The 26648-nt window shown below is 50.3% G+C and overlaps 1 protein-coding gene across 2 annotated transcripts in view; it reads right to left on the bottom strand.

The window, feature by feature from the left end:
- FAM222A (family with sequence similarity 222 member A) overlaps window positions 1–26648 on the bottom strand; it is a 60064-nt gene that overhangs the window by 14856 nt on the left and 18560 nt on the right. Inside the window, exon 2 of one of the 2 annotated variants that reach the window (XM_043438671.1) lies at window positions 14626–14753. The exons of the other annotated variant lie outside the window; for it this stretch is intronic. Coding sequence (XP_043294606.1) covers window positions 14626–14707 — 82 coding nt within the window. The 5' untranslated portion in view covers window positions 14708–14753. The remainder of the gene's footprint in view (window positions 1–14625; window positions 14754–26648) is intronic. 2 annotated transcript variants of the gene reach the window in all.

The raw sequence follows: 26648 nt of genomic DNA, 5'->3' as shown, positions 1-26648 counted from the left end.
CAATATCACGGTAATTCAAGTCAATGCCCTGACCAGTAACGCTGAAGAAGCTGAAGTTGAATGGCTCTATGAAGACCTACAAGACCTAGAAGTAACACCCAAAAAAGATGTCCTTTTCATTATAGGGGACTGGAATCCAAAAGTAGGAAGTCAAGAAGCACCTGTTGTAACAGGCAAATTTGGCCTTGGAGTATGGAATGAAGCAGGACAAAGGCTAACAGAGTTTTGCCAAGAGAACGCACTGTTCTTAGCAAACACCCTCTTCCAACAACACAAGAGAAGACTCTACACATGGACATCACCAGATGGTCAACACCGAAATCAGACTGATTATATTCTTTGCAACCAAAGATGGAGAAGCTCTATACAGTCAGCAAAAACAAGACCAGGAGCTGACTGTGGCTCAGGTCATGAACTCCTTACTGCAAAATTCAGACTTAAATTGAAGAAAGTAGGGAAAACCACTAGACCATTCAGGTATGACCTAAATCGAATCCCTTATAATTATACAGTGGAAGTGAGAAATAGACTTAAGGGGCTAGATTTGATAGAGTGCCTGATGAACTATGGAGGTTCGTGACATTGTACAGGAGACAGGGATCAAGACCATCCCCAAGAAAAAGAAATGCAAAAAATTAAAATGGCTGTCTGAGGAGGCCTTACAAATAGCTGAGAAAAGAAGAGAAGTGAAAAGCAAAGCAGAAAAGGAAAGATATACCCATTTGAATGCAGAGTTCCAAAGAACAGCAAGGAGAGATAAGAAAGCCTTCCTCAGGGATCAGTGCAAGGAAATAGAGAAAAACAATAGGATGGGAAAAACTAGAGATCTCTTTAAGAAAATTAGAGATACCAAGGGAACATTTAATGCAAAGATGGGCTCAATAAAGGATGGTATAGACCTAACAGAAGCAGAAGATAGTAAGGAAAGGTGGCAAGAATACACAGAAGAACTGTACAAAAAACATCTCAGTGACCCAGATAATCACGATGGTGTGATCACTCACCTAGAGCCAGACATCCTGGAGTGCAAAGTCAAGTGGGCCTTAGAAAGAATCTCTACGAACAAAGCTAGTGGAGGTGATGGAATTCCAGCTGACCTATTTCAAATCCTAAAAGATGATGCTGTGAAAGTGCTGCACTCAAGATGCCAGCAAATTTGGAAAACTCAGCAGTGGCCACAGGACTGGAAAAGGTCAGTTTTCATTCCAATCCCTAAGAAAGGCAATGCCAAAGAATGTTCAAACTACTGCACAATTGCACTTATCTCACATGCTAGTAAAGTGATGCTCAAAATTCTCCAAGCCAGGCTTCAACAGTATGTGAACCGTGAACTTCCATATGTTCAAGCTGGTTTTAGAAAAGACAGGGGAACCAGAGATCAAATTGCCAACATCCACTGGATCATCAAAAAAGCAAGAGAGTTCCGGAAAAATATCTACTTCTGCTTTATTGGCTATGCCAAAGCCTTTGAGTGTGTGGATCACAACAAACTGTGGAAAATTCTGAAAGAGATGGGAATGCCAGACCACTTGGCCTGCCTCTTGAGAAACCTGTATGCAGGTCAGGAAGCAACAGTTAGAACTGGACATGGAACAGACTTGTTCTGAATAGGAAAAGGAGTACGTCAAGGCTGTATATTGTCACCGTGCTTATTTAATTTATATGCAGAGTACATCATGAGAAACGCTGGGCTGGATGAAGCACAAGCTGGAATCAAGATTGTCAGGAGAAATATCAATAACCTCAGATATGCAGATGACACCACCCTTATGGCAGAAAGCGAAGAACTAAAGAGCCTCTTCGTGAAAGTGAAAGAGGAGAGTGAAGAAGTTGGCTTTAAAGCTCAACAGTCAGAAAACTAAGATCATAGATGGGGAAACAGTGGAAACAGTGGCAGACTAACAAAGGTCCATCTATTGAAAGCTATGGTTTTTCCAGTGGTCATGTATGGATGTGAGAGTTGGACTGTGAAGAAAGCTGAGCGCTGAAGAATTGATGCTTTTGAACTGTGGTGTTGGAGAAGACTCTTGAGAGTCCCTTGGACTGCAAGGAGATCCAACCAGTCCATCCTAAAGGAGATCAGTCCTGGGTGTTCATTGGAAGGACTGATGCTGAAGCTGAAACACCAATATTTTGGCCACATGATGTGAAGAACCAACTCATTGGAAAAGCCACTGATGCTGGGACAGATTGAAGGCAGGAGGAGAAGGGGACGACAGAGGATGAGATGGTTGGATGGCATCTCCGACTCAATGGACATGAATTTGAGTAAACTCCAGGAGTTGGTGATGGACAGGGAGGCCTGGCTGCTGCAGTCCATGAGGTCGCAAACAGTCGGACATGACTGAGCAACGGAACTCAACTGAACCTAGTATTGTACTGGGTATAAGTAATCTAGAGATGATTTAAAACATATGCAAGGGACTTCCCTGGTGGTCCAGTGGTTAGGAGTCTATACTTTCACTGCCGAAGGCTGGGTTCAGTCCCTGGTTGGGGAACTAAGATCGCTCAAGCCATGTGGTGCAGCCAAAAAAAAGTATACACAAGGATTTGCATAGATCCTTGGGTATACTTATATATATATATGTTTTTAGATTCTTTTCTATTATAGGTTATTATAAGATGCTGAGTGCAGTTCCCTGCACTATACAGTAAGTTCTTTATATTGTAAGTTGATGTTCTGAGAATCTCGCTGAATTTTTCTCTTGGAACTTCTTTTTTTTTTTTTTTTTATTATTTTATTTTATTTTTGGTTGTGCTGGGTCTTCGTTGCTGCACGTGGGCTTTCTCTGGTGCTTAGCCTTCTCATTGTGTGGCCTCTTTCGTTGTGAAGCACAGGCTCTAGGCTCTCGGGCTTCAGTAGTTGCAGCTCCCGGGTTCTAGAGCTCGGGCTCCGTACCTGTGGTGCATAGGCTTAGTTGCCCCAAGTCATGTGGAATCTTCCCAGATCAGGGATTGAACCCGTGTTCCCTACATTGCAGGGCGGATTCTTAAACCCCTGGACCACCAGGGAAGTCCTTCTCTTGGAACTTCTATGCAATTTGACTTCTAATCCTTAGTTGCTCAGTTGTGTCCAACTCTGCCACCGCATGGACTGTAGCCCGCCAGGTTCCTCTGTCCATTGGATTTCCCAGGCAAGAATACTGGAATGGGTTGCCATTCCCTTCTCCAGGGGATCTTCCCAACCCAGGGATTGAACCCGGGTCTCCCACACTACAGGCAGATTTTCTAATCCTTAAAACTTATTTTCTCTGTCTTGCTGAGCTGGCCAGCACCTCCACACAGTGTGGGAAGGCAGTGACTTGGGTCTTTGTCCTCCTCTGACTTTATCAGCCCTCGGGTTGGTTTGTGGTGGATTGCGGTTGAAACCTCTGTAATAGAAGTAGCTGCCTGGCATCCTACTTTGCTGAGAGCTTATTTTTTTTTCGTTCAGTTGTAAAAGGGGGCTGCCTCCACCCAGCCCTGTCCCGGCTATCACCTCCGAGCCTCCGTCCCCTCCTGTCTCGGTTCTGGGTGGGGGCGGCCCTGGACTGTCCCTCCATCTCCCGGGCTGCGCTTGGCAACAGCTACGTAATTGAATTTGCTGCGTGGCCAGCGGTGGGTTTTTCATTTTATTGGAATTTTAAATCGCTTTGTTTCTTCCGTATTTTATTAGTGTCAGTGGAAGCAGCTGTACCTGCAGGAATACTCATGGGGCTGCTGGCTCCAGCCTTTGGGGTCGGGAGTGATGGGTGGGAGTCGGGTGAGGAGGGGTGGGCACTAGGGAGAAGAGCCGCTCCATGACCTTCTTGGGTTCACCAGCCCTTGGAAGCTTTCCCCTTTAAACTGGGGAGACAGGCTGGGGAACCTGTGGTCCCTCTGTGGGCTGGGTGTGGGGAAAGGGGTCCCAGCCTCTGGGGGAGATGGGGCAGGTAGAGGGTTTGAGTCTGCTGCCAGGCTCTGGGGGTTCTCGCCTTTTCTTCTCATTCCCACATCACAGCGGAGGAAACTGAGACCCCGAGAAGGCTACTCGCTCGCCCAAGACCACACACACATATCCCCTTCAGGGCCAGCCAGGATTTGGCCCCCAGACCATCAGGTCTCAGAGCCTGTGCCCTGGGGGCTCAGGGGGACGAGGGCGGGGCGGTCACTGTACCTGCATCTACAGAGGACGGCCGAGGCACAGACAGGCTGCACCCCTCTCCCGAGATCCCGCAGAGTGAGGGCGGAAGCGCATACCCTCTCCCAGGGCGGCGCCTGGGCCCCCCCCACCCCTTGGACGACAGATCCCTGAGTAAGGCCCCCACCCCCATCCCCTGCACCAGCCAAGCCCCCGTGCTGCCACCGGGGGCCCTCTGCCTGGCCCGTGCTCTCAGGGGAGCATGACTCAAAGTTTCTCTTATCAAAACCGTGATGAGACAGTCAAACATTCATTAGGGGGACGGTCCCCAGGTGGGCGGGTCCTGTTTGGGCCCCTGCCCAGCTGGGAGCGGCCCTGGGTCTCAGGCCTGAGGTAGGAAAGGGGAATGGACTTTACCTCCCTGCCTCACTTTTTCTCCCCCACACTTTCTTTTTTTTCTCCAGGTCACTTTGTCCAGTCAGCTAGAACAGGCTACAGCAGCCAGCCGCCCGGGCTCCTGGACACGCGGCTGCCTGCGTCCCCTGGGTCCTCCACCTGCTGGACCTCGCTTCCCAGGGGTGAACTGCAGCCGTTTCTGGTTCGCTGGGCGCGTTCGGGGCGCTCGTGGAGGTCAGTGTTGGGCAGCCCTGTGCAGTCAGGCCGCTCTGATGCCATCACCCAGGAAGAAGCAGAAGGGGGGCTCAGACCGGGCCACGTCTTCTCCCCACTGGGTCTCTGACACCATCGTCATCACACGGGGTGGCTTCTTAGGTGCTCTGGTCCCTCGCTTCACAGAAGGGAGCATGCCAGCCCCGAGACCAATGGGCTCACCCCGGGTCACACTGCATGTGGCCCAGTCAAGACCTCTGTCCCTTAGTGAGAAACAGCACAGCCCGAGGTCTGGCCATGAGGCTCAGGGCCAGCCCTTCCTGTCTGGGTTCTGCCTGGGGGAAGGGGGGGTCGCCACGGGGACAAGTGGGTCAGCCTAGGCCTGGGTGCTCGGGAGTCTTGTCCAGGCCTTGACCGGGCAGCTGGGCACCCGATTCAATCTGCTTATCTCCCTTCCTGCCGCCCTCTTTCCTGTGCTCTTCAATTACAGGCAGAGTCAGCAACTCTTCCAGTAAGTACAAAGATGTCAAAGGGTCTGAGCGGGCAGGGCCAGTGGGACATCTTTGGTGGCCCCTCCACATTCTCGTGGGGCTTCCCAGGTGGCGCTAGTGGTAAAGAACCCGCCTGCCAATGCAGGAGACATAAGAGATGTGGTTCGATCCCTGGGTTGGGAAGATCCCCTGGAGGGGAGGGATAGGCTACCCACTCCAGTATTCTTGGGCTTTCCTGGTGGCTCAGATGGTAAAGAAATCTGCCTGCAATGCTGGAGACCTGGGTTCCATCTCTGGGTTGGGAAGATCCCCTGGAGAAGGGCACAGCAACCCCCTCCAGTATTCTTGCCTGGAGAATCCCATGGACAGAGGAGCCTGGCAGGTTATGGTCTATAGGGTCACAAAGAATCAGACAGGACGGAAGTGACTGAGCACGCACATGCACCACATTCTCTGGTTCCGGCCTTAGAGCAGGGAGGACCAGCCGGGTTCATCATGCCCAGCCAGCACTTGCCTCCAGCCAGCAGGCAGCAAAGGGCAAGCAGGAAACCCTGGCACCTGGACAGTGGTTAAAATCAGAGGTTAAAATGCACAGACCGTCTGAGCCAGCAAGCCCATCCTGGAATATTATTTTTGCACAGATATGCATAAATGGACGAAGGTGGTATTCACTGCAGCCCCGTTCAGAGGAGCAAGAGACTAGAAACAACCTAAATGTCCATCAATGGAGAGCCGGGTGAAAACGTATGTTCACCTATACAGCAGAAGACAGCGAGGGCGCGCTTCCTGTCAGGTGGGAAATAATCCCCAAGGTACGTCAGTAAGGAGAAAACGGTGAGGCGCCGAGAAGCATGTCGGGCTGTGAATGTTTACATAAAAGGTATCTGCTGTCCCTCCTACATGCATGCATTTTTTCAGGAGGGTATTTAAGAAACTGCTAATGTTGGTTTCCTCTGGGAAGGAGAGTTATTTTTCACTGTAAATTCTTATGCTTTCTGAATTATGTGCCACGGACAATCTATTCAGTGAAGTATCTAATTTTATAAAAGAGAATGTGTTCTCCCTGGAGGCTGTGTAAAGGAGGGAAGAGGGGCTGTGCATGAAAAACATTTTTCCTTGAAACCGAAGGCCCTTCCAGATTATCTGTCATTGTTCTGTTTTTGATGAGGCAGACAAATATTTCTCTAAACCCCTATCTCTGAAAGAACACCATCCAAGGACCTTCAGTTCTGAGAATGTTGATATAACATCTTAGGTTCCCCCCGCCCCCCACCTTGTCTTCCTGGAAATACCCTCCGGAGGCAAGTAATCAAAACTGAACCAGCATAGGACCTAATCAAAATATATAAGAAAAGGGAAGGAAAAGGCCATAATGGTTGGCAAAAAAAAAAAAAAACACCACTTCGCATCAGAAAAAAATGTGGCCACAGAAGAGAGGAAGGTTATGGCTAAATATTTCATTGTGAAGCAAACAATGTATTAAGCAAGTGTTTCTTTAAGGCAAAAATGCAAACAGTAGGATAAAAAAAAACTTATAAAAGGATAAATGGGATGAGCACAGGGAGAAAAAAGGTGGCAGAGAAACAGGATGAAGAGTGAGCAACATGCAAGGGAGACAGAGTTGGGAAGGCATTAATCAGAAGAGAGTACATAGGGAACACAGACAAAAGAAGGAAACTGAAATAACAGAATGCATGTCTGGGATCTGCCTGTAGAAAGGCATAGCCTCCAGGAAAAAACACTCTGAAGGGTCAACCCCAAGACACAGGCTAGGAAAGTCATGGCATGAAAGATGCGGAAAGATCAAAATGAAATCTAGAGGAGGAAGGAAAAGGCTTCAACTTCTCCATGGTAACATTCAACAGTCGAAAAGAACAGAATAAGGTCTACAAAAAAATCCTCAAGGAAACAGAGTGACCCAGGAATGATTTCTTTGCTTATTCAAGTAGAAAGTTACAGACCGTGCTGAACGTGTGGGGATTCCAGGAGTGTGGTTCACAGGAGGCCTTAAGCTGTAGACTAGAGGGCAACCTCAGATGATGGAAAATATAAGGCGAGAGAACTGGTGGTGAGCACGGACCCTATTTGTCTAGGAGCCTGAGAGGGAAAGGCCTGTGGTGATGTAACCAGATGCTAATATCACAAGCCCTTGGGAGTAAGGTAATGGTGTCAATAAGAAGGGAGAGAGGGGATCAGAAGTATAAATAAATGCACAGGTGTCCTAATTTCTAACAGCTGGGATCAAAAGATATTTAAAGCTGGAGTCAGTTAATAGAGGTTTAAAAGGATGATGTGAACACTGAGAAAATGCTATAGAGAGAAGAAGGATATACACTAATTTCATCATTTTGTTCATTTTAGGGTAGATGGAATAGACGCCGTGTCAAAGAAATAGAAAATTAGGGAATTGTTTAACACTGCACCACTGGAAAAAAGATACCAGCCTTTCCTATGATTAGTAGGTACACCGAGAACTTAGATCACACGGGGAAAGACTTTTCAAAGCAATTAAAACAAAGCACAGCATGACTGAACTAATACCAGACATCTGATGCATCAATAAATGTAAATGGGCTAAACTCTCCTATTAAATATTTTTTAAAAGGCATTCAGATTGGATCACAAAGCTTAATTCAACTCTATATTATATGAGTCACAGCTAAACAAAGTAATTCAGAAAGGTTGAAATAAAAGGACTGGCAAAGGTTTCAAGAAAAACTTTGAATTAAAAAAGCATCTTAATAGGAGGTTACCATCTTAATAGATAAAATTGAATCCAGGCCAAAAAGTATTGAATACAGCCAAGAAGGATGCAATTCACTATGAAGATTTAAGGTACTAATATCTGTGCATTAAACAGCATTGCATCACCATTTATAAGGCCAAAGCTTTAGGAGCTACAAGAAATGTTAGACAGGCACACATTACCAGTAGGCATCTAACCCATTTCTCTATTGTGACAGGTAAGTACAAATACACAAGACCTAATTAATGGGGTCATCCCCAAGAAAAAGAAATGCAAAAAAGGCAAAATGGCTGTCTGAGGAGGCCTTACAAATAGCTGAGAAAAGAAGAAAAGTGAAAAGCAAAGGAGAAAAGGAAAGATATACCCATCTGAATGCAGAGTTCCAAAGAATAGCAAGGAGAGATAAGAAAGCCTTCCTCAGTGATCAATGCAAAAAAAAAAAACCAAAAAACAAAAAACAGAGGAAATCAATAGAATGGGAAAGACTAGAGATCTCTTTAAGAAAATTAGAGGTACCAAGGGAACATTTAATGCAAAGATGGGCTCAATAAAGGACAGTAATGGTATGGACCTAACAGAAGCAGAAGATACTAAGAGGTGGCAAGAATACATAGAACTATACAAAAAAAAGATCTCAGTGACCCAGATAACCACGATGGTGTGATCACTCACCTAGAGCCAGACATCCTGGAGTGCAAAGTCAAGTGGGCCTTAGGAAGAATCTCTACGAACAAAGCTAGTGGAGGTGATGGAATTCCAGCTGAGCTATTTCAAATCCTAAAAGATGCTGGAAAGTGCTGCACTCAATATGCCAGCAAATTTGGAAAACTCAGCAGTGGCCACAGGACTGGAAAAGGTCAGTTTTCATTCCAATCCCAAAGAAAGGCAATGCCAAAGAATGTTCAAACTACTGCACAATTGCACTCATCTCACACACTAGCAAAGTAATGCTCAAAATTCTCCAAACAAGGCTCCAACAGTATGTGAACTGAGAACTTCCAGATATTCAAGCTGGATTTTGAAAAGGCAGAGGAACCAGAGGTCAAATTGCCAACATCCGCTGGATGATTGCAAAAGCAAGAGAGTTCCAGAAAAACATCTACTTCTGCTTTATTGACTATGTCTAAGTCTTTGTGTGGATCACAACAAACTGTGGAAAATTCTGAAAGAGATGGGAATACCAGACCCACCTTATCTGCCTCCTGAGAAATCTGTATGCAGGTCAAGAAGCAACAGAACCGGACATGGAACAACAGACTGGTTCCAAATTGGGAAAGTAGTATGTCAAGACTGTATATTGTCACCCTGCTTATTTAACTTCTATACAGATTATATCATGTGAAATGGCGGGCTGGATGAAGCACAAGCTGGAATCAAGATTGCCGAGAGAAATATCAATAACCTCAGATGTGCAGATGACACCAGCCTATGGCAGAAAGCAAAGAGGAACTAAAGAGCCTATTGATGAAAGTAGAAGAGGAGAGTGAAAAAGCTTGCTTAAGACTCAACATTCAGAAAACAAAGATCATGGCATCCGGTCCCATCACTTCATGGCAAATAGATGGGGAAACAATGAAAACAGTGATAGACTTTCTTTTCTTGAGCTCCAAAATCATTGCAGATGGTGACTGCAGCCATGAAATTAAAAGATGCTTGCTCCTTGGAAGAAAAGCTATAACAAACCTAGACAACATATTAAAAAGAGACACTACTTTGCCAACAAATGTCCCTCTAGTCAAAGCTACAGTTTTTCCAGTAGTCATGTATGCATGTGAGAATTGGACTATAAAGAAAGCTGAGCACCAAAGAATTGATGCTTTTGAACTATGGTGCTGGAGAAGACTCTTGAGAGTCCCTTGGACTGCAAGGAGGTCCAACCATCCAACCTAAAGGAAATCAGTCCTGAATATTCATTGGAAGGACAGATGCTGAAACTCTAATACTTTACCACCTGATGCAAAGAACCAACTCATTGGAAAAGCCCCTGATGCTGGGAAAGATTGAAGGTGGGAGAAGAAGGGGATGACAGAGGATGAGATGGTTGGATGGCATCACCGACTTGATGGACATGAGTTTGAGCAGGCTCTGGGAGTTGGTGATGGACAGGGAAGCCTGGCATGCTGCAGTCCATCGGGTTGCAAAGAGTTGGACACAACTGAGTGACTGAACTGAATTAATGGGGTAGATATAATTGGTAAATACTAAACTTTGAGCCCTGAAAACAAAGCCACATCTTTTCAAATTCCCATAAAAAGTCATAAAACTCACAAAAAACCCAGCGATCAAATGGCAAGGAAAACTTCACTGAAGTCCAAAAAAGCAGAAATCTAAGTATTATCTGATTATAATGCAATAGAACTAGAAATAACAAAACACAAAAGCACCTACTACCTGGACTCATAGATGGAACTCAGATGAGCCTGAAGCCGAAGAAGAAATCAAAGCCAAAATTCTGTGGCCCCATGGACTGTAGCCCGCCAGGGTTCTCTGTCCCTGGGATTCTCCAGGCAAGAATACTGGAGTGGGTAGTCATTCCCTTCTCCAGGGATCTTCCCAACCCAGGGATCAAACCCGAGTCTATTGTGTCTCCTGCATTGGCAGGTGAGTTCTTTACGCACGAGGGCCATCTGGGAAGCTCATAGAGTTTAGAAAGTACTGATAAAAATACATGTTAGAACCTATAGGATACATCTAAAGCAGTGCTCCGAGAACTCATAGCCTTAATCTTCCTTTTGATCTTGTTTACCAGTATAAAGATCTAAGCCTCTCAAAAAAATTTTTTTAAAACAAAGCCAGGAGCATTTTAATAAAGACAAATGCATAAACTAATGAATTAGAAACCAGAAAAGGGTAATTACTAATAAATGGATCCTAAAGATGTTTCTTTTTGGAAAGGAGGGGGGTAGATAACCTCATTAGCTAACTAACCTAATCAAAAAGGGGGAGCACAAAATATACAGTATCAGAAACAAGGGTAACATAATCATTTAAAAGAATTTATTTTCTGCAGCCTCAGGCAGATAAATTTTAAAACCTGGATAAAATGGGTACTTTTCTAGAGAAACATAATTTACTAAATTCATTCAAGAACATTTAAACCAATCATTACGGAACGAATGGCCAACATCTCAGTGCTACCCAGGCCTCCACCTCCCCCAAATAAATGCACTGGCCTAGACTGCTTCATGGAGGATCAACCAATCTTTAAAGAACAGATAATCCATTTCTACTTACGATGTTATAAAGCACAGAGGAATGAGGAAGCAAGGGTCTTTGTGAAGCAAGTGTAACACTGATGGTAAAACCCAACAAAAACTGTTCCTAAAAAAGAAAACTAAAGACTAATGTCACTCATGAAATTGAAGTAAAACTCCTATTAAATAGAAAATCCAATCCCATGGTACATTAGAATGAAATATTTCTCATGACCAAGTGGGAACCAACCAGGAAGGCAAGGTTGGTTCATTATTAAGAAATCTATATTATTATTCATATTAAGAGAACAAGGCGGGGTGGGGGGAGAACATATGATCAGTTTCACAGACACTGAAAAGTTCAAATTCCATTCTTGATTTTTAAAAATCTTAATACAACAGGAATAGGTAGACACTTACTTTTAACCTGATAAAGTATCTGCCCCTAAACCAGTATTTTGTGTTATGAGGAAATCCTAGAAGCTTCTGGTTAAAGTCAGAGACAAAGCAAGAATGTCTCTTGTTGCCACTATTATTTTTTATTGTTCCAGGGATAGTAGGCACCATTAATAAGACAAAGAAATCAAGGTATAAAACTTGCAAAGTAGGAGGTCAAATTATTGCTTACGAATGATTTGATAGCATAACTGGAAAACTTAAGAGACTAAATTGAAAAAGATTTATAAACAACAAAATTCAGTAAGGTGGCAGGAGTTAATAGCCTTTAAATCAACACTTATGGAAGAAAAGATTAGCCAAGAAAGGTTAACGTTCCAGAGGCAGGAAACTTTAAAAATGTGCAAAGGTCTAAATGAAGAAAATACTAACAACGTTCCTGAGGGACACAGAAGAAAGTCTGAACAAAGAGAAAGGTACAGACCGTGTTACTGGAGGGACCGACATCATAAAAATGTCATTTCTTCCTAAATTAATTTATAAATTGCATGCAATCTCAGTAAAAACCCAAACAGGATTTTGTTCTTACCTAGATAAGTTGATTCTGTGGACCAGGCAGAAAACTAAGAGAACAGCCAAGGAATTTTTGCATAAGAGAAATGATGAATAACAAGCAGGAAGCACCATCAAATATTAAAATGTGTTACACACATGCTATGACATGGATGAACCCTGAAAACGCTGTGCAGAGGGCAAGAAGCCAGTCACAAAAGGCCACAAACTGTGTAAGTCCCTTCTCAGTAAAGGGCAAAAGAGAGGAATCTATAGAGAACGGAAGATGAAGGAGTGGGTAAAGGGATTTCTTCTGAGCTGATAGAAATGCTCTAAAATGGACTGGGGTGGTGGATGCAAAAATTCTGTAAGTATACTAAACCACTGACGGTACACTCAGATGGGTGGACTGTATGGTACGTGAATAATATCTCAACAAAGCCATTACAATTTTTAAGATGTATTATACTGCTACAATAATTAAATCAGCATTGCACCGATATTTGAATGTACTTGTATCCATACCCCAACTTTGTACCAGATAAATTACCAAACATATCAGAGATTATGTATTTTAAAAATTAAACCAGAGAAGAACTAGAAGAAACCCTGGGGAAGCTCCCTCTCATTCTTTTTTAACAGCTTCAGCATGAAAAAGGACATTAAGTATGACATAAAATCCAAAGTCCATAAAAGGAAGCACTGAGAAATTTCACTTCATCAAAAAAAAAAAGTCCTCTGTGACAGAATCAAAGACAAATGACAATCTGGGGGAAACATCTGCAGTTTATAGGAGAGACAGAAGTCTAATTCCATCATATACAAAGAGCTCCTATAAATCAATAAGGACAAAACCCAGTGGGGCAAAAACAGATCAAGAGGATGAACAGATAACTCAAACCACACCCATCAAAGTTACAAATGCACATACCTTCAACCCCGCATTTCCTCTTGTAGAAATTTATGCTGTGGTTTTATTCACATCTTTGTGACACGTATCCAGAGACAAAGTTTGTTGCTGCACTGCTTATAATGGCAGGTTGGGTATGCTTCTCCTTGGGGGACTGGCCAAATAAATAATGGATCGTCCATGCTATGAGAAACTTTGTGGCAAAAGAATGAGGGAGCTCTTCAGATGCTGACATGTAGGATGTATGGCTAAGTGAAAAAAGTGAGGCACAGGACAGCGGATAAAATACGTGTAGACACACATATTTGTCAGCATGTGCATAAAACATCTGGGAGAACAGACAGGAGTGGAGAGACAGGCTTTGTCTCTCTACCCCTTTATTCCTTTGGAATACTGGACTACATGAGTATATTACCATGTCTAAAGATTGTTGTTTTTCAGCGGCTCTCTTTAAGACCCCATGGACTGTAGCCTCCCAGGCTTCTCTGTCCATGGGATTCTCCACGCAGGAATACTGGAGTGGGTTGTCATTTCCTTCTCCAGAGGGATATTCCCGGACCAGGAATTGAACCCATGTCTCCTGCATTGGCAGGTGGATTCTTTACCTCTGAGCTACCAGGGAAGCCCCTGTCTAAAGATAAATACATATTAAAAAAAGAATAAAGCAACAATATAGACACAGTGATAAATGGTAACTGATCCTGTGTGATATAGGACAGAGGGCAATAGGGAAGGGTGGGAACTGGGGACTGTGGTGAACAGGAGAGGAATATCCCCTTAAAGATGCAGGCGTTCTGTTCTAACCAATAGCTGCAGTCCAGGAGGAACACAGGCCTGTGTTACCAGAGTCTCTGATTTGTATTCAAGACACACTAGATCCAGATTTTTATGAATATCTCCCTATTTTTTTAAATGTTTCTAAATACTGAAAAAATAACAACAAATCTATGGTGGTTAAGAATAATCAGATCAGAAGGCTTGGGACCCCTCTCCTGTATGGTAAAGGAGGACAGACCCTTGGAGGTTACCAAGTCCAGCTCCCTAACTTGACCCGTTGACGAAAGCAAGGTCCAGAGAGGGGAAAGGACATGCCCAAGACCACACAGCAATTCAAGCCCCAAGCTGGGATCTCATTCGGGACAACAGTTGACTTTTGAACAATATGGGGGTTAATTTGAGTGTAATTTACCGTTGGCCCTCCACATCCTCAGTTCCTCCACCAACCACGGACCCTGGAGCACTGTGGTGTTCACTACTGAAAAATATCCATGTATAGATGGACCCACACGGTTCAAACCTGCGCTGCTCCAGTGCTGGTAAGGGGCCGGAGGAGGCTGCTGGGGAGGAAGGTCGCGCCCGGTGGGTGTCAGCCAGGCAAAGGGAGTGGGTGCCACTGCCGGGGAGGGACCCCCGCCTCCCAAAGGCCTGGGAGGGCACAGAGCGTCCAGAGCAGGCTGGCGGTGGGGGGACAGGCTGGAACAGGGATGGCCTTCCCCGCCTGACAGCTGCCCTGCCACGGCCCAAGCTGGGGCGAGCTCGGTGTGTCCCGGAGGATGCCAGCCCCGGGGGCCTGGAGCGGGCAGAGGAAGGGGTGGGGGCCAGTGCGGCGGGGAGGGCGTGTCACTCACACTTGCGCAGCTCCAGGCTCTTGGTCGGGCAGGCCAGGTGTTGGCCGGGGGCGTTCTGGGTCCTCTGCAGACAGGCCAGCATGGCTGAGCTGGGGGCCCGCAGCGGGGCGCGCTCTGTGGCGGGGTCCCTGTGAGGAGGGGAGAGGAGGTGCTGGTCACACGGGCCACTCCAGGCCTGCCTCCCAGCTCCCCGCCCGGCCCGACTCTGTGTGGGTCACACCTGCTCCGGGGGGGCTTCCCAGACACCCCCAGGCATGCTCTCTCAGCAGCTCCCCTCCACGTTCCTTTGGGGGGTGGTGGGCTCCATTCTCTCATAACCACGTGCCAGCAAATCTGTACCAATGCCCCTCTCTCCACCTCCCCACTCCCCACCTTCAGCCCTGAGCTCATCAAGGGCACAGACCCCCGATCTGTAGGGTCATCATGGGAAGCTACACGGAGGGGAGGGGTGTCGGGAACTTCCCGTGACACACGGGGTTCCCACTCATTGAAGTGTTGGTCTCCCCGCCACCACCTCAGTCTGGAGACTTTTCCCAGTGCACCTGGAGGGGTGAGATGTCCAGGGTGGGGTCCCCACGAAAACCAGGGGTGACCTGTGCTGAGCCTGACCTTGGTTTCAGACTGAGCCCCGAGACCAGGCCTAAAAGGCCACTAGGCCCCCTGACCAAGTCCCCGAGCCCAAACGGAAAAGGCAAGGCCCACCCAGGGCGACTCAGGCGTGGCTCCAGACAGGTCCACGTGGGCTCACTCACCCAGATTCACACGGAAACGAGCATTTTTATCTACACAAAACCTCACTTCCCCCGAGAACCCGGAGCCTCTGAGGGGCAAGATGACATGGGCAGCGCCTGCCCTGGATGGATGAGGAGACGGTGGGACGTTTCCTGCCAGGGAAAGGCAGGCCCAGGTGTAGGCTCAACCGTGGAGACTGCTGATGGCCACCCAGCCCGGGTGCCCCATCCCCACCCCCACTGCCAAGGCCCAAGCTGCCAAGCGGGGCGGCTGGTTTTAAAAAAGAAGAAAGCAGAAGGGAGGGTGTGTTGAAGGGGAAGAAAGGGAAGTTATTTAATACTAAACAGGTGTCTGGAGCCCTAAATTCTGCCGCTTTCTTCTAATAATGAAGTATTCATGAGGAAAAGCCTTTTTTCACTACTTTCTTAAGATACTAATTTCACAACAAGCTCCTTGTTACCGAGCAATTATTCCAATCTTGTATTTCCCCGAGACGGTTGCAGCCTCCTGTCTGTCCTGGACTCTCGGTAAATGAAAGACAATCACGTACCCACCTTTCATTATGCTCTATTTTACTTTCAGCAAAGGTACCCTGAAAGAAATGATTTACTCTGAAAGGGACTTTTATTCAGTTTCAAAACCAATTTTCTCCTATTACTGTCTCAGGGAAAAAAAAAAGAGAGAGAGGGAGAGAGAGATGGGGGGTGGATGGGGGAGGGTCGGTGGGTCTAATGCCTCCCCTCCCCAACCCCCCAATCGCCAGCCTTAACGCAGCGACGCGATAAAAGCTTCAGTATCCGCTTCCTGGCTTTGATTTCTGGTAATTTTAAAATATGCCATTACAATCAGGCAGAAATTACACAGTTGAAGAAGGGAATGAAGTGGGGCTTACTGCAGGGACGAAAGCCCTTGACTACGGAAGGAGGCGCCACTCCCCGGGGACTCAGGACGGGAGTGAGTCGGCAGCAGGCCGCGCCGGGGGCCCCTGGGGACACACTGCACTCCTGGGGGCAGCCAGGCCCCCTCGGACGCGACACCCGCCGTGCTGGGCGTCCGCACACACCCGGAGGCGCTCACCACATCCATTTTCCTGCAGGTGGATACACCCTGACACACCCTCGCCCACCCCAAGTGACACGCCCCTCCGGCACCTCTCAGCACTCACGGGCCGTCCACGGAAACACACACACCATCGTGTGCCCGCCTGGAAGATGAGAGGCCTGGGGGCACCCTGGCAGCCCGGCCTCGGGTCCCCACTCTAGCCCAGAGCGCCGGCCACCTCCCGCTGCTCTGATGGAGACTTTGGGGGACAGAGGGGAGAGGCCAGCTGGCCTCAGGGCCCCAGCAAGCCCTTTCTGTCCAAAGACGAAACCCAGAGGGGGACGGGGCCCTCCCCGGGGTACTCAGCAGCCAGGGGCTGGGTGAGCCTGGCCCCTCTCCACTGGGCTGCACCGCTGCCCACAGGTTGGGGCAGCACTAGGCAGCGAAGGAGGGAGGTCAGCACCTAGAGGAAACCTGGGCTGGAAGCCCAGAAGTCCCCCCACCTCCAGGCCTGTGTGACCCCCGGGGAGTTCCTGCCCCTCACTGGCCTTGTAAAAGCACCTCCGTGACCCCTCCCAGCTCATTCTTCTCCAGGGTCCTGGCCCAGCCCAGCCCCACCTTGGGCGGTCCTCCCCACCTTTGGCCATTCACCAGGCGCCCAGAAGCCCAGCCCCTCTCCAGAGCCCCCCCTTCCCCAGGGGTCAAGCACCCTAGCCTGCTTTTCAGTGGAAAAGGGCAGGCCAGGGGCTGCAGTGCTTATCGGGTGAGGGGTAGGCCGCCTATTCTGAGGCCTCCCCAGACCCCCTCAGGCTCCTCTGGTGGCTCAGGCCGTCAAGAATTTGCCCACAACATAGGAGACCCAGGTTCCATCCCTGGGTCAGGAAGATCTGCTGGAGAAGGGAATGGCTACCCACTCCAGGATTCTCGCCTGGAGAATCCCGTGGACAAAGAAGCCTGAGGGGATACAGTTCATGGGGTCACAAAGAGTCGGACATGACTGGGCAACTACCACCAGACCCCAGCAAATGCCCTCCCCGTGGGGCTCTGGTTTCAGGGTGCTCAGATGGTGGACGCCCAGGCAGTTCTGGGGGCTGTGAGAGACCACGAGGCCCAGCTCAGGGCCCACAGAGGATTCCCCAGGGGAGATGGAGTCCACGGGAAGGCCTCAGCTCAGCTTTCCTGGTGCAGCCGCCTGGCTCAGTCTGTCCCGCGCTCGTGGAGGACCAGCCGTCTGAGCGGCCGGCTGCACGTGGAGAAGATGGATTTCTTCCTGGGCCCCCAGTACCCCAACCCCCTGCCCCTTCTCCCAGGAACCCTGTGCCCTGCTGCCGGGGCAGGTGGGTGGTGGAGTCCGGTGAGGGAGGGCAGAGGCCAGTTTGGTATCATCCACATTATCTACGGCTTCCCAGGTGGCTCAGCGGTAAAGAACCTGCCTGCCAAAGCAGGAGACATGGGTTCAATCCCTGGGTCGGGAAGACCCCCTGGAGGAGGGCATGGCAACCTACTCCAGTATTCTCGCCTGGAGAATCCCAAGGACAGAGGAGCCTGGCAGGCTATGGTCCATGGGGCTGCAAAGACTTGCACGTGACTGAAGCGACTTAACACATGCACACACATTATCTACAAACAAGACAAAACAACCTTCTTACTGGCCCTAAAACTTCTCTCTGGTCCCAGAATAGAGCCTAACCCTCTTTGCCTGGCCCTCAAGGCCACTATGACCTGCCCCCTCACCCTCCGCCATCTCTCATCGCTCCCTCCAGCCCGCCAGCCCCCAAACCTTTACCTGAGCTGGTCTGTCCGCTCACAGCACTGCCATCTGATCCCTTGTAACTCAGACTCAGGTCCCCTCCTCTGGCCACCCCCGCTCATGACCCTAATCACACAGAGCTGTAATTGCCGATTTTCGTGTCTGTCTCTCTCCACTGGACTGTTGAGTTTCTCAGGAGCAACGACCATGTCTTATTTGTCTCTTTCTTCCCAATGCCTGGCAGAGAGCAATTGCTTAATAAGTAGGTGTTGAATGACTGGCCGAATCCATGAATTTAGTTATTGTCAGATGGAAGTGATGGGGGCCTCAGAGAAGCCAAGTGTCCTGCATAAGGTCACACAGCAAACCGGAGACAGGACTGGAGCAGGTGCCTAAGACAGTCATGATCTTTCTGTGACCTCCCCCGCCCCCTCTCTGCTAGGCATCACCCCTGTCTGCAGAAAGCCAGCCGCCCAGAGCCCCCACCCCGACTCATGACTACTCTCTCAGCCAGGGACCATCTTGGGAGAGCTGCTCATTTTGAAACCCTATCTGCAAATCAGGCTGTTTAGAAGCCCAAGGTCTTTTGTGACTTTAATAATATAAAAGTGGGGTGGGGGGAGAGAGGGGGAAATGTCACAAGCCTCAATGATTAGACTGATTTGGCTACCGTCCCTGACGCGGGGGCTGATAAGACGCCTTATCTCGGAGGCACCCCTAGGAAAAGGTCCCCTCCACCAGATAATGCCCCCAGCTGTCGATATGCCCTTTCATAGCTGAGGATTTAGATAAAGGAAATGTGACAGGGGAGGGGAAAGAAAGGAAGGAACTTCCCGAGTCCGAGGAGGAACTGAGTCTGCTGCTCGCCTTGGCAGAACAATGCAGAGCAGACGGATGTCTAGAGGCTGCCTTTATATTTATTAAAAGAGCAGGGAATGGGGCCTTTGGCCCGGCCCGCCTTTTGTCATCTCCCCCAGCCTGTCTGGCTGCAGGGGTGTTGGGGAGCCACCCCTGCCCATGCTGCCAGTGGGAACGGGGAGCTGGAAGTGACAATACACATGCTGGTGCTAATAATAGCAGCGCGCATTTACGGAAAGCTCCCTCTGGGCCACGCCCCACACGCATCCAGTCTGTTACACCTCACCGTGTCCTCCTCCAAGCAGCCTCCCTAGTGGTTTCTATCTCTAGGCCCATTTCACAGAAGAGGAACCGGTCACAGACAGGGGACGTCATCTGGCCAAGGTCACACCGCTTTCAGGTGGCAGAGCCTGAGGGCATCAAGCCCAGCCAGGGTCTGCCCCCTCGGGCCTCCAGCCTTGGCTCCATGTTGGGGGCTGGGGTCGACCCCCATCTCGCAGGCAGCTGGGCAGGAAGGAGCAGAAGCAAAGTCGTGCTTCCCCCCAGTCTCTGGTTCCACTCCAGGAGGCTCTAGGATCACGGGGAGAGAGAGACGAAAAGCAGGGAAGCAGGAAGAGTGGGCCCCCAGGAGGCCACTTATTCATCCCATGGACATTCACAGAGGACAATCTAAGAGGCCCACATGGGCAGAGCAATCCTGAGATGGCTAGAGCAAGGCCCTGCCTCCAGGAGGGAACCGTTCTGAGGTGGCCGTCGTTTACCCAGCCATTCACTCACTCAATTCAGGAAGCAAACACTCCTGGAACATCTTTTGGGGACCAGCCCCGTGCCATGTGCTGGGAGGATGGAAATCTGTGAGGATGTCCTGCCAAGATAGAATATCCAACCAGACTGCATGCTCCCAAGGCCGGCCTGCTTGAAGTGGAATTCCCTGACCTCTCCCCTCGGCCTCCGCTATTTCCCTGAAGAGGCAGGTGGGCAGAACTCTCCCCTAGGCGTCCTGCAGGTCAGAGTCTGCCCTTGCCATACCAGCTGGGCTGGCCCTCAGCGGGTGGGAGGCAGGGACACACTTCCATAGCAGGAGGCGGCTGTGACCCTGTGAAGCCCCGCTCCCAGCCTTCCCTCCTCCCGGGAGCTGCCCTTTCTGGCCTCTGTGGCTCCACTCAAGGCCAAAGACGGATTGTGGCTGAGAGGAGGTCATGCCAGGCCTTCCCAGCGTCTAGTGGGACTACGAGTTCAGAGTAGAGGGCCAGCCCCGGAGGCTTTAGGATGGCACCTGCCAGGCGGGGGCCAAGCCCCAGGGTTCTGACTGGCTGAGTGACCCTGAAGTCACACCCGTTCTCTGAGTCTCAGTTTCCCTTGCAGAATCCTGATGGTGAGTGGCCCAGCTGATCAGGGGAGGCCCTTGGAAACTGGACACAAGGAGATGTTACCGTGTGGTTTTCCAACATAGTCCAGGGCACTAGTCGTGTGCAAGACACAGGGCTGAGTCCACACCAGTGGGATTTAGATGCAGTCTAAAGGGTTTTAGATGCAGTCGAGAGGGGTTGAGACAGGAGGCTGATAAAACCCAGGATGTTAAGTGTCAAGTGGACAGTCGGGACTCCAGGTTCCCTAATAACAGGTGAAGGAGATGCCTGCTATTCCCCAGACCTCATAACCTTCGCTCAGTGCGGGCAGGAGTGCCCCCGCCCACTCCCCACTCCCCCAGTTCTCACCTCCAACCCCTGCACTGCACTTGAAGCCTTGCTCTCCTTCACCCTTTCTCTGCCCCCGGCCCAGCCCCACCTGCCGGGAAGAATTTGAAGTCGAGGCAGGAGGCCCAGGACCTGGGAGGGGCAGTGAGCACTGGACTGCGAGCTGTGGAGAGCTGGGTTGGAGCCTGACTGTGTGGCCTGAGTGGCTCCCTTCTCTGGACCAGTTCCTACCACCAGGAGCCGAGCCGGGCCAGCACAAAGCCTCAGAAAGCTCAATGCCCCCCTATACCGGAAGGGGCAGGATCTGCCTGACCTTGACCAGGACAGAAGGGTGGAGGGACCCTCACCCAAGAGTGCCACAAGGGTGCCCGGCCCCTCCCCTACGACAGGCGGATCCCCTGTCTGTCTGTCTTCTGCTCCTCTGTCTCTATCTCTGTCGCTTGCTCTCTCTGCCCCTCTATCCTGGCGCTTCTCTTCTTCCTTGCTGTCTCCTTTCTCACTCCTTTCCTGACCCCACTCTCCCCTGCCCCTTCCCCATCTAACCCCCCCAACTCTCTCTGCAAGGCAGCCAGAGTACTAGCCCACCCCACCCCCTCCTACCGCTCCCTCCCCCATTCCCGTTCCAAGCCCCCGAGCCCGAGGCCTTCCAGGGGACCCTGTTAATAATTAAATGTTAATCTAAAAAGCAATTTGAGCTTCAGCTAGGCAGATCTGGTTAGAGATTACATTAGCATGGAGGAGGCGAGGGTAATTTTCTTTAACCCCTCTCCTGATCTCTCAAGCCCAGGAATCTTCAAGTCACACTGGCACTGCTGATTAAACGGGAGCAGGGCTTGGCTGTGGATAAGAGGCCTGTGAAAAGTGATTATTTCCCACTGCCGTTTGGGCTGCAGCAACACCAGAAAGGGGATTTTCACTCTTTTTAAGGTTGGGGGAGGGGGACGGCTTTGGCCCCTTCAAGAGGAGGCCTCATCCATGGCCAGGATTACTGCTACATCCATCCCTTCCTGCCCCACACAGGCCAGAGGCCTCTCTAAAATGCTAATCTGGCCACAGAACATGACCTGGCTCCCTCTGTTCCCAGGACAGAGATGCTAGCCTCCTGCTTAGGGGTTGGCACCCCTCCATTTCGTCCTCATAGTTCCTAACACCTTGTCTGGACCCCACCCTGGGCGGCAGGGCACCGGAGCCACTGATGTTGGTGGCTCAGGGCTGCAGGGGATGCCAAAGAGAGAATCGCCATTCACAAATTCGGGTTGGTGGACAGTGGCGTCCAGAGGCAGGCATCCCTCAAGATGTCCCTCTCGCCCCACACCTGCAGGCCTTAGCCCATGCCATCCCTTCTGCTTGAAGCCCTTGAAATTCTACTTGGTGTTCAACTGAAGCCCAGGATCCTCAAAGGCTTTTTGGAGACATAAAGATGCCCCATAAATGTTTGATGAATCATTGGAGTGTCCTAAGTGGCTGTCCGTGATCCCTCCTCCGTGGGTTCACGGAGCCTGTGCACAGCAGGCCCTCAGGAAAACGTCTCATGAAGGAAGGATGGGCTGGCCCAGGGAGCTGGGGCGAGGCTGGGCTCAGGAAGCAGCCAAACGGGACGCAGGGCTGAGGAATGGGGTGGGCTGCGGCCTTTCAGCACCACGGCCAGCTCCCAGTGCGGGCACCGGGAGAAAGGGCCGGGGCGGAGCCTGGGAGTCAGTTGCCACGGGAACTACCATGCCTTAACTGGCTCGGGGAACACTCCAACCTTTACAGATGATGACTTGACAAATTCGGCACCTACTATGTGCCAGGTCTTGGGCTAGATGCTGAGGCAGATGCCAGGAGAGGGGTGTGTGCGTCAGAAGGGCAATTACGAGGCAGGGAGACAAGTGTCCCCTTGATGGAGCCAACCCACCTGGCCTGGGGGGTGGGCCAGGGACAAGGGGCAGCCCCACTCCCTCATAGGGAGGGTGACCGTATTGTGTCCCGGGTTTCAGAGCCAGATGCCTGAGCTTTGTTCCTTAACTAAATCCCAACTTTATCTATTACAAGTCTTCCGTCCCTCTTTGAGACCCCATGGACTGCAGCACGCCAGGCTTCCCTGTCCATCACCAACTCCCAGAACTTACTCAAACTCATGTCCATTGAGTCGGTGATGCTATCCCACCATGTCATCCTCTGTCATTCCTTTCTCTTCCTGCCTTCAATCTTTCCCACCATCAGGGTCTTTTCCAATGAATCAGTTCGCATCTGTTAAGTCTGGCCTTGGGCAAATGCCTCCATCTCTCCGAGTCTATAAAGTGCTAGGGTCACAGTAGTAACTCCCTAAGTGGTAGCTGTTGCTAGTGTCATTTGGGATTATTATCAACAGGTAAGTAAGAAAAGGCCAAGTGAAGGCAAAGAGAGGAGGTCCCAAGTGGAGAATCACACAGGCAAGCGTGTGGAGACTTGAGAGAACCGGTGAGTACAGAAAGCCTGAAGCAGCTTTGGGTTGCCGGGAAGACCAAGACATCGCACCAGTGCCCAGCCAGGCAGGTCACCAGGACAGAGGGGATGGGGGCAGGTCCCCCAGACCTCATGGTGGGGAGAGCTGTTTTCTGTGGACAAGTGCTGGGTTAGGGCAGGGAAGGCTAAGAGTGGGTGCTGGGTGCCTGAGTAGTGGCAGTTCCACAAAAGCTTGAGAGTTGCACCCCCACTCGATGGGCTGGGCTGGGCTCGGCTCTCTCTGCCACCAGCCACAAGCCTGGCTAGTCTTCTCCCAGAGCCCCCACCACAGTAAGTGAAGAGGGGGGTGCTCATTCTCATGCAAATGAACCTCCAGGAAGCCTGAGCTGGGAGAACAAAGACCTCAAACCTCAGAAGCCCCTACCCAACTTTTCTGAGAGCACTCTTCTCTGACAGCCAGATCCCAAAGTGTGGGGGGCGGGGGTTGTCAGGGGCAGGGTCCGATCCTACAAGTCATTTGTTCCTCTCCTAGCTCTGGCTTTGGCTCTTTAATGGCAAGCGGCAGTTGCTTTCCAACAACGGGGTGGGGTGAGGTGGAGGGGGGCCCTGCAGCCGGGAATCAATACCCAATGTCATCAGTGCTATGATGCTATCATGGGGGATGGAGGAACCCAGCAGAAAGGCCCCAGCCCAGTATTTTGTGGGAGGGGAGCTCATGGAACCTTCCGGGAGGAGCAACAGGTAACCAGATGACTCTAGGGATAACGGGTCTGGAAGGAGGAAGACCCAGTGCAGAGCCAAGATGGGCTGGGTGCACCCGGCCATCCTCCCCTTGCTCCAGGGCCCTGCATCCATAGTTCAGGGTTAACCCAGCAACAGGGAAGGAGAAAATCTAATACGCCGAGCAGTAATAGGAGCTTGCTTTTATTTTTAGTGTTCCCTATGGGCTCAGCACTTTACAGACATCACCTCATTTAGCCCACCCCAGGCCCGGGAGCAGGAGAGAGCCGACTGTTGGTGCGTGGTCTGTGTACCCATGACGGTAAGCGGCCCGAGGAGGGGGAGGGGCTGGAAGAGGTGGGCCTGGGGCGGGCGGGCATTTGGATTAGACCCTGGGGGGAGGGGAAGAATGGTAGGGAATCAAACGTGGCCATTGAGGGCTAGTCTTTAAGCCAAGATCAACAGATGCTTCTAGGGGTCAGACTGGGGCAGAGATGAGTATAGCCATCCAGAGAGGGGCGGGGAAACAGGCCAGGGCACTCGGGCACAGACGTAAATGTATTACCCCCAAGTGGCAAACCCCACCCCTATATGGGCCAGGTCTCCCATTCCAGCCTCGCTGTGAGGGAGGCTGGGCACGCGGTGTCCCCACACCCCGCTCAGGTCCGGGAGCTCCCTCCGTGTCCTCTGGCCTCAGGGTGCCTGGATTTTCGTGCTGGGGTGCAGGGGCCAGACCCCCTGGGCTCCAGCCCTAGCTGTGCCACAGTGCCCGCCCCCCCCCCCCCCCGGGACTCTGATTTTTTCCTCTTTGGGCTTCTCCTGTATTCATAATTTTTCTATGGTAAATAGGCCATCATTTCTGTTTTTTTCTTTTTTAAATAACTTTTCAGGGACTTCCCTGGTGGTCCAGTGGCTAAGATCCTGTGCTCCCAAATGCAGGAGGCCCACGTTCAATCCCTGGTCAGGGAACTAGATCCCACAGGCCACAACTAAGACCTGGCACAGCCAAATAAATTTTTTTTTTTAAAAAAGGAAAATTTTCAAAAGGGATTTCAACCACTGACCACCTGGAGACAAAGCTGGGGTGCTCTGTAAATTCACAGACTCGAGAGGGAGCCACTGCTCAGGGAGGCAGTGGCCATGGAGGGTAGAGGTGGTGGGGTGGGGGAGAAGCAGGAGGAGAGAAAGGCCCGGAAGCTTTGAAATCCAGGAGTGGAGGGATGGACAAACGGACACAGTAAGCTTTAGCATCAGGAAGCAGGGAAGCATATCTGGTCCAGCCAACCTTCCAGCAGGTCCTGTCAACGACTCTTCTATAAGAAGCCCCTGGGCTTCCCTGGTGGCTCAGTGGTAAAAGAATCCGCCTGGCAATGGAGGAGACACGGGTTCGATCCCTGATCTGGGAAGATCCCACATGCCGTGGAGCGGCTAAGCCAGGGAGCCATAGCCACCAAAGCCCATGCACCCTAGAGCCCTGCTCTGCAACAAGAGACGCCACCACAATGAGAAGCCTGCCCACAGCAGATAGAGACAAGCCCGCACAGCGACGAAGACCCAGCGCAGACAAAATAAATAAAATTATGAACAAAAACAAACAGAAAGAAACTCCTCTCCCACGGTGTGGCCCATGACCTCCAGGCCGCCCCTCAGGCCACGCTATGCCCTGCATAGGCCAGGCGGAGCCTTCCTGTGGACATCACCGCCTTTCCCACTCAGAACTCCCCCACTGGCCTCAAGGCATCTTTGACTGTATCCTCTGAGGCCCTGCGCGAACCCCTTCCCCACTCCCTAGCCACTGTCCCTCTCCCCTGGCTCACCTGTTCCTCTAAGAGGCCAACCTTGGTCTCACCCCAGGGCCTTTGCAATCACCATTTTGTTTCTATGTAAATACTCTAGAGCAGCAGTCCCCAACCTTTTCGGCACCAGGGTCCAGTTTCATGGGAGACAATTTTTCCAAGGACTGTGGGAGATGGTTTGGGGGGTGATTCAAGCACATTATATTTATCGTGCACTTTATTTCTAACCTAATGCTGCCGCTGATCTGACAGGGGGTACCGATCCGTGGCCTCGAGGTTGGGGACCCCTGTTCCAGAGCCAAGGCTCTCCGGTAGAAATATAATGTCATTATAAACTTTCTAGTACCCACAGGGGGAATTATGTTCAATAATATATTGTCTCTAATCCAATATATCCAAAATAGTATCACTTCAACATATAACCAATATTCAAAACTGACTAGTGAGATATTTTATGGGTTTTTTTGGTAACATGTATTTGAAATCTGGGGAAGATTTCACATGTAGAGTTCAGCTGGGGTGGCACTCACTGGACCAGCTCCAGCCCCTCATTCACACCTCAACTCAAATGTCATCTCCTCCAAGAGGCCCTCCTTGACCACTCCGTCTAAGCTGGCAACCCTCTGGCCCCGCCACTATCCTGTCACTGCTGTAGGTCTTTCACTGCCATGGCCACTTTGAAATGATCTTATTGATGAATACTTTAACATCCGTCTCCCCTACTGGTGCACAGGCTCTTCTGGGTTTGCACAGGGGGGCACACAGTAGGTGCTCAGGGTAAGCAGGTGGCAGGGGTGGGGCCTGGGGCCCTCGTCCCCCTACCTCACTTCAAATCCGACCCTCAGTGATGAGAGGCAGAGGCTTGTGTGTGTATGCACATGTTGTGTGTGTGTGGGGGGGGCATGAACAGACACACACACACACACAAAGACCCTCCCTGCCTCCCCTGGCTTCTGAAAAGCAGGCCCAGAAGATGGGCCTCCTTTCAAAATCAGCCCGGCG

This window comes from Cervus canadensis, chromosome 1, assembly GCF_019320065.1.
Source record: "Cervus canadensis isolate Bull #8, Minnesota chromosome 1, ASM1932006v1, whole genome shotgun sequence".
Lineage (NCBI taxonomy): Eukaryota > Metazoa > Chordata > Mammalia > Artiodactyla > Cervidae > Cervus > Cervus canadensis.
This window is presented reverse-complemented; position numbering and strand designations above follow the sequence as displayed.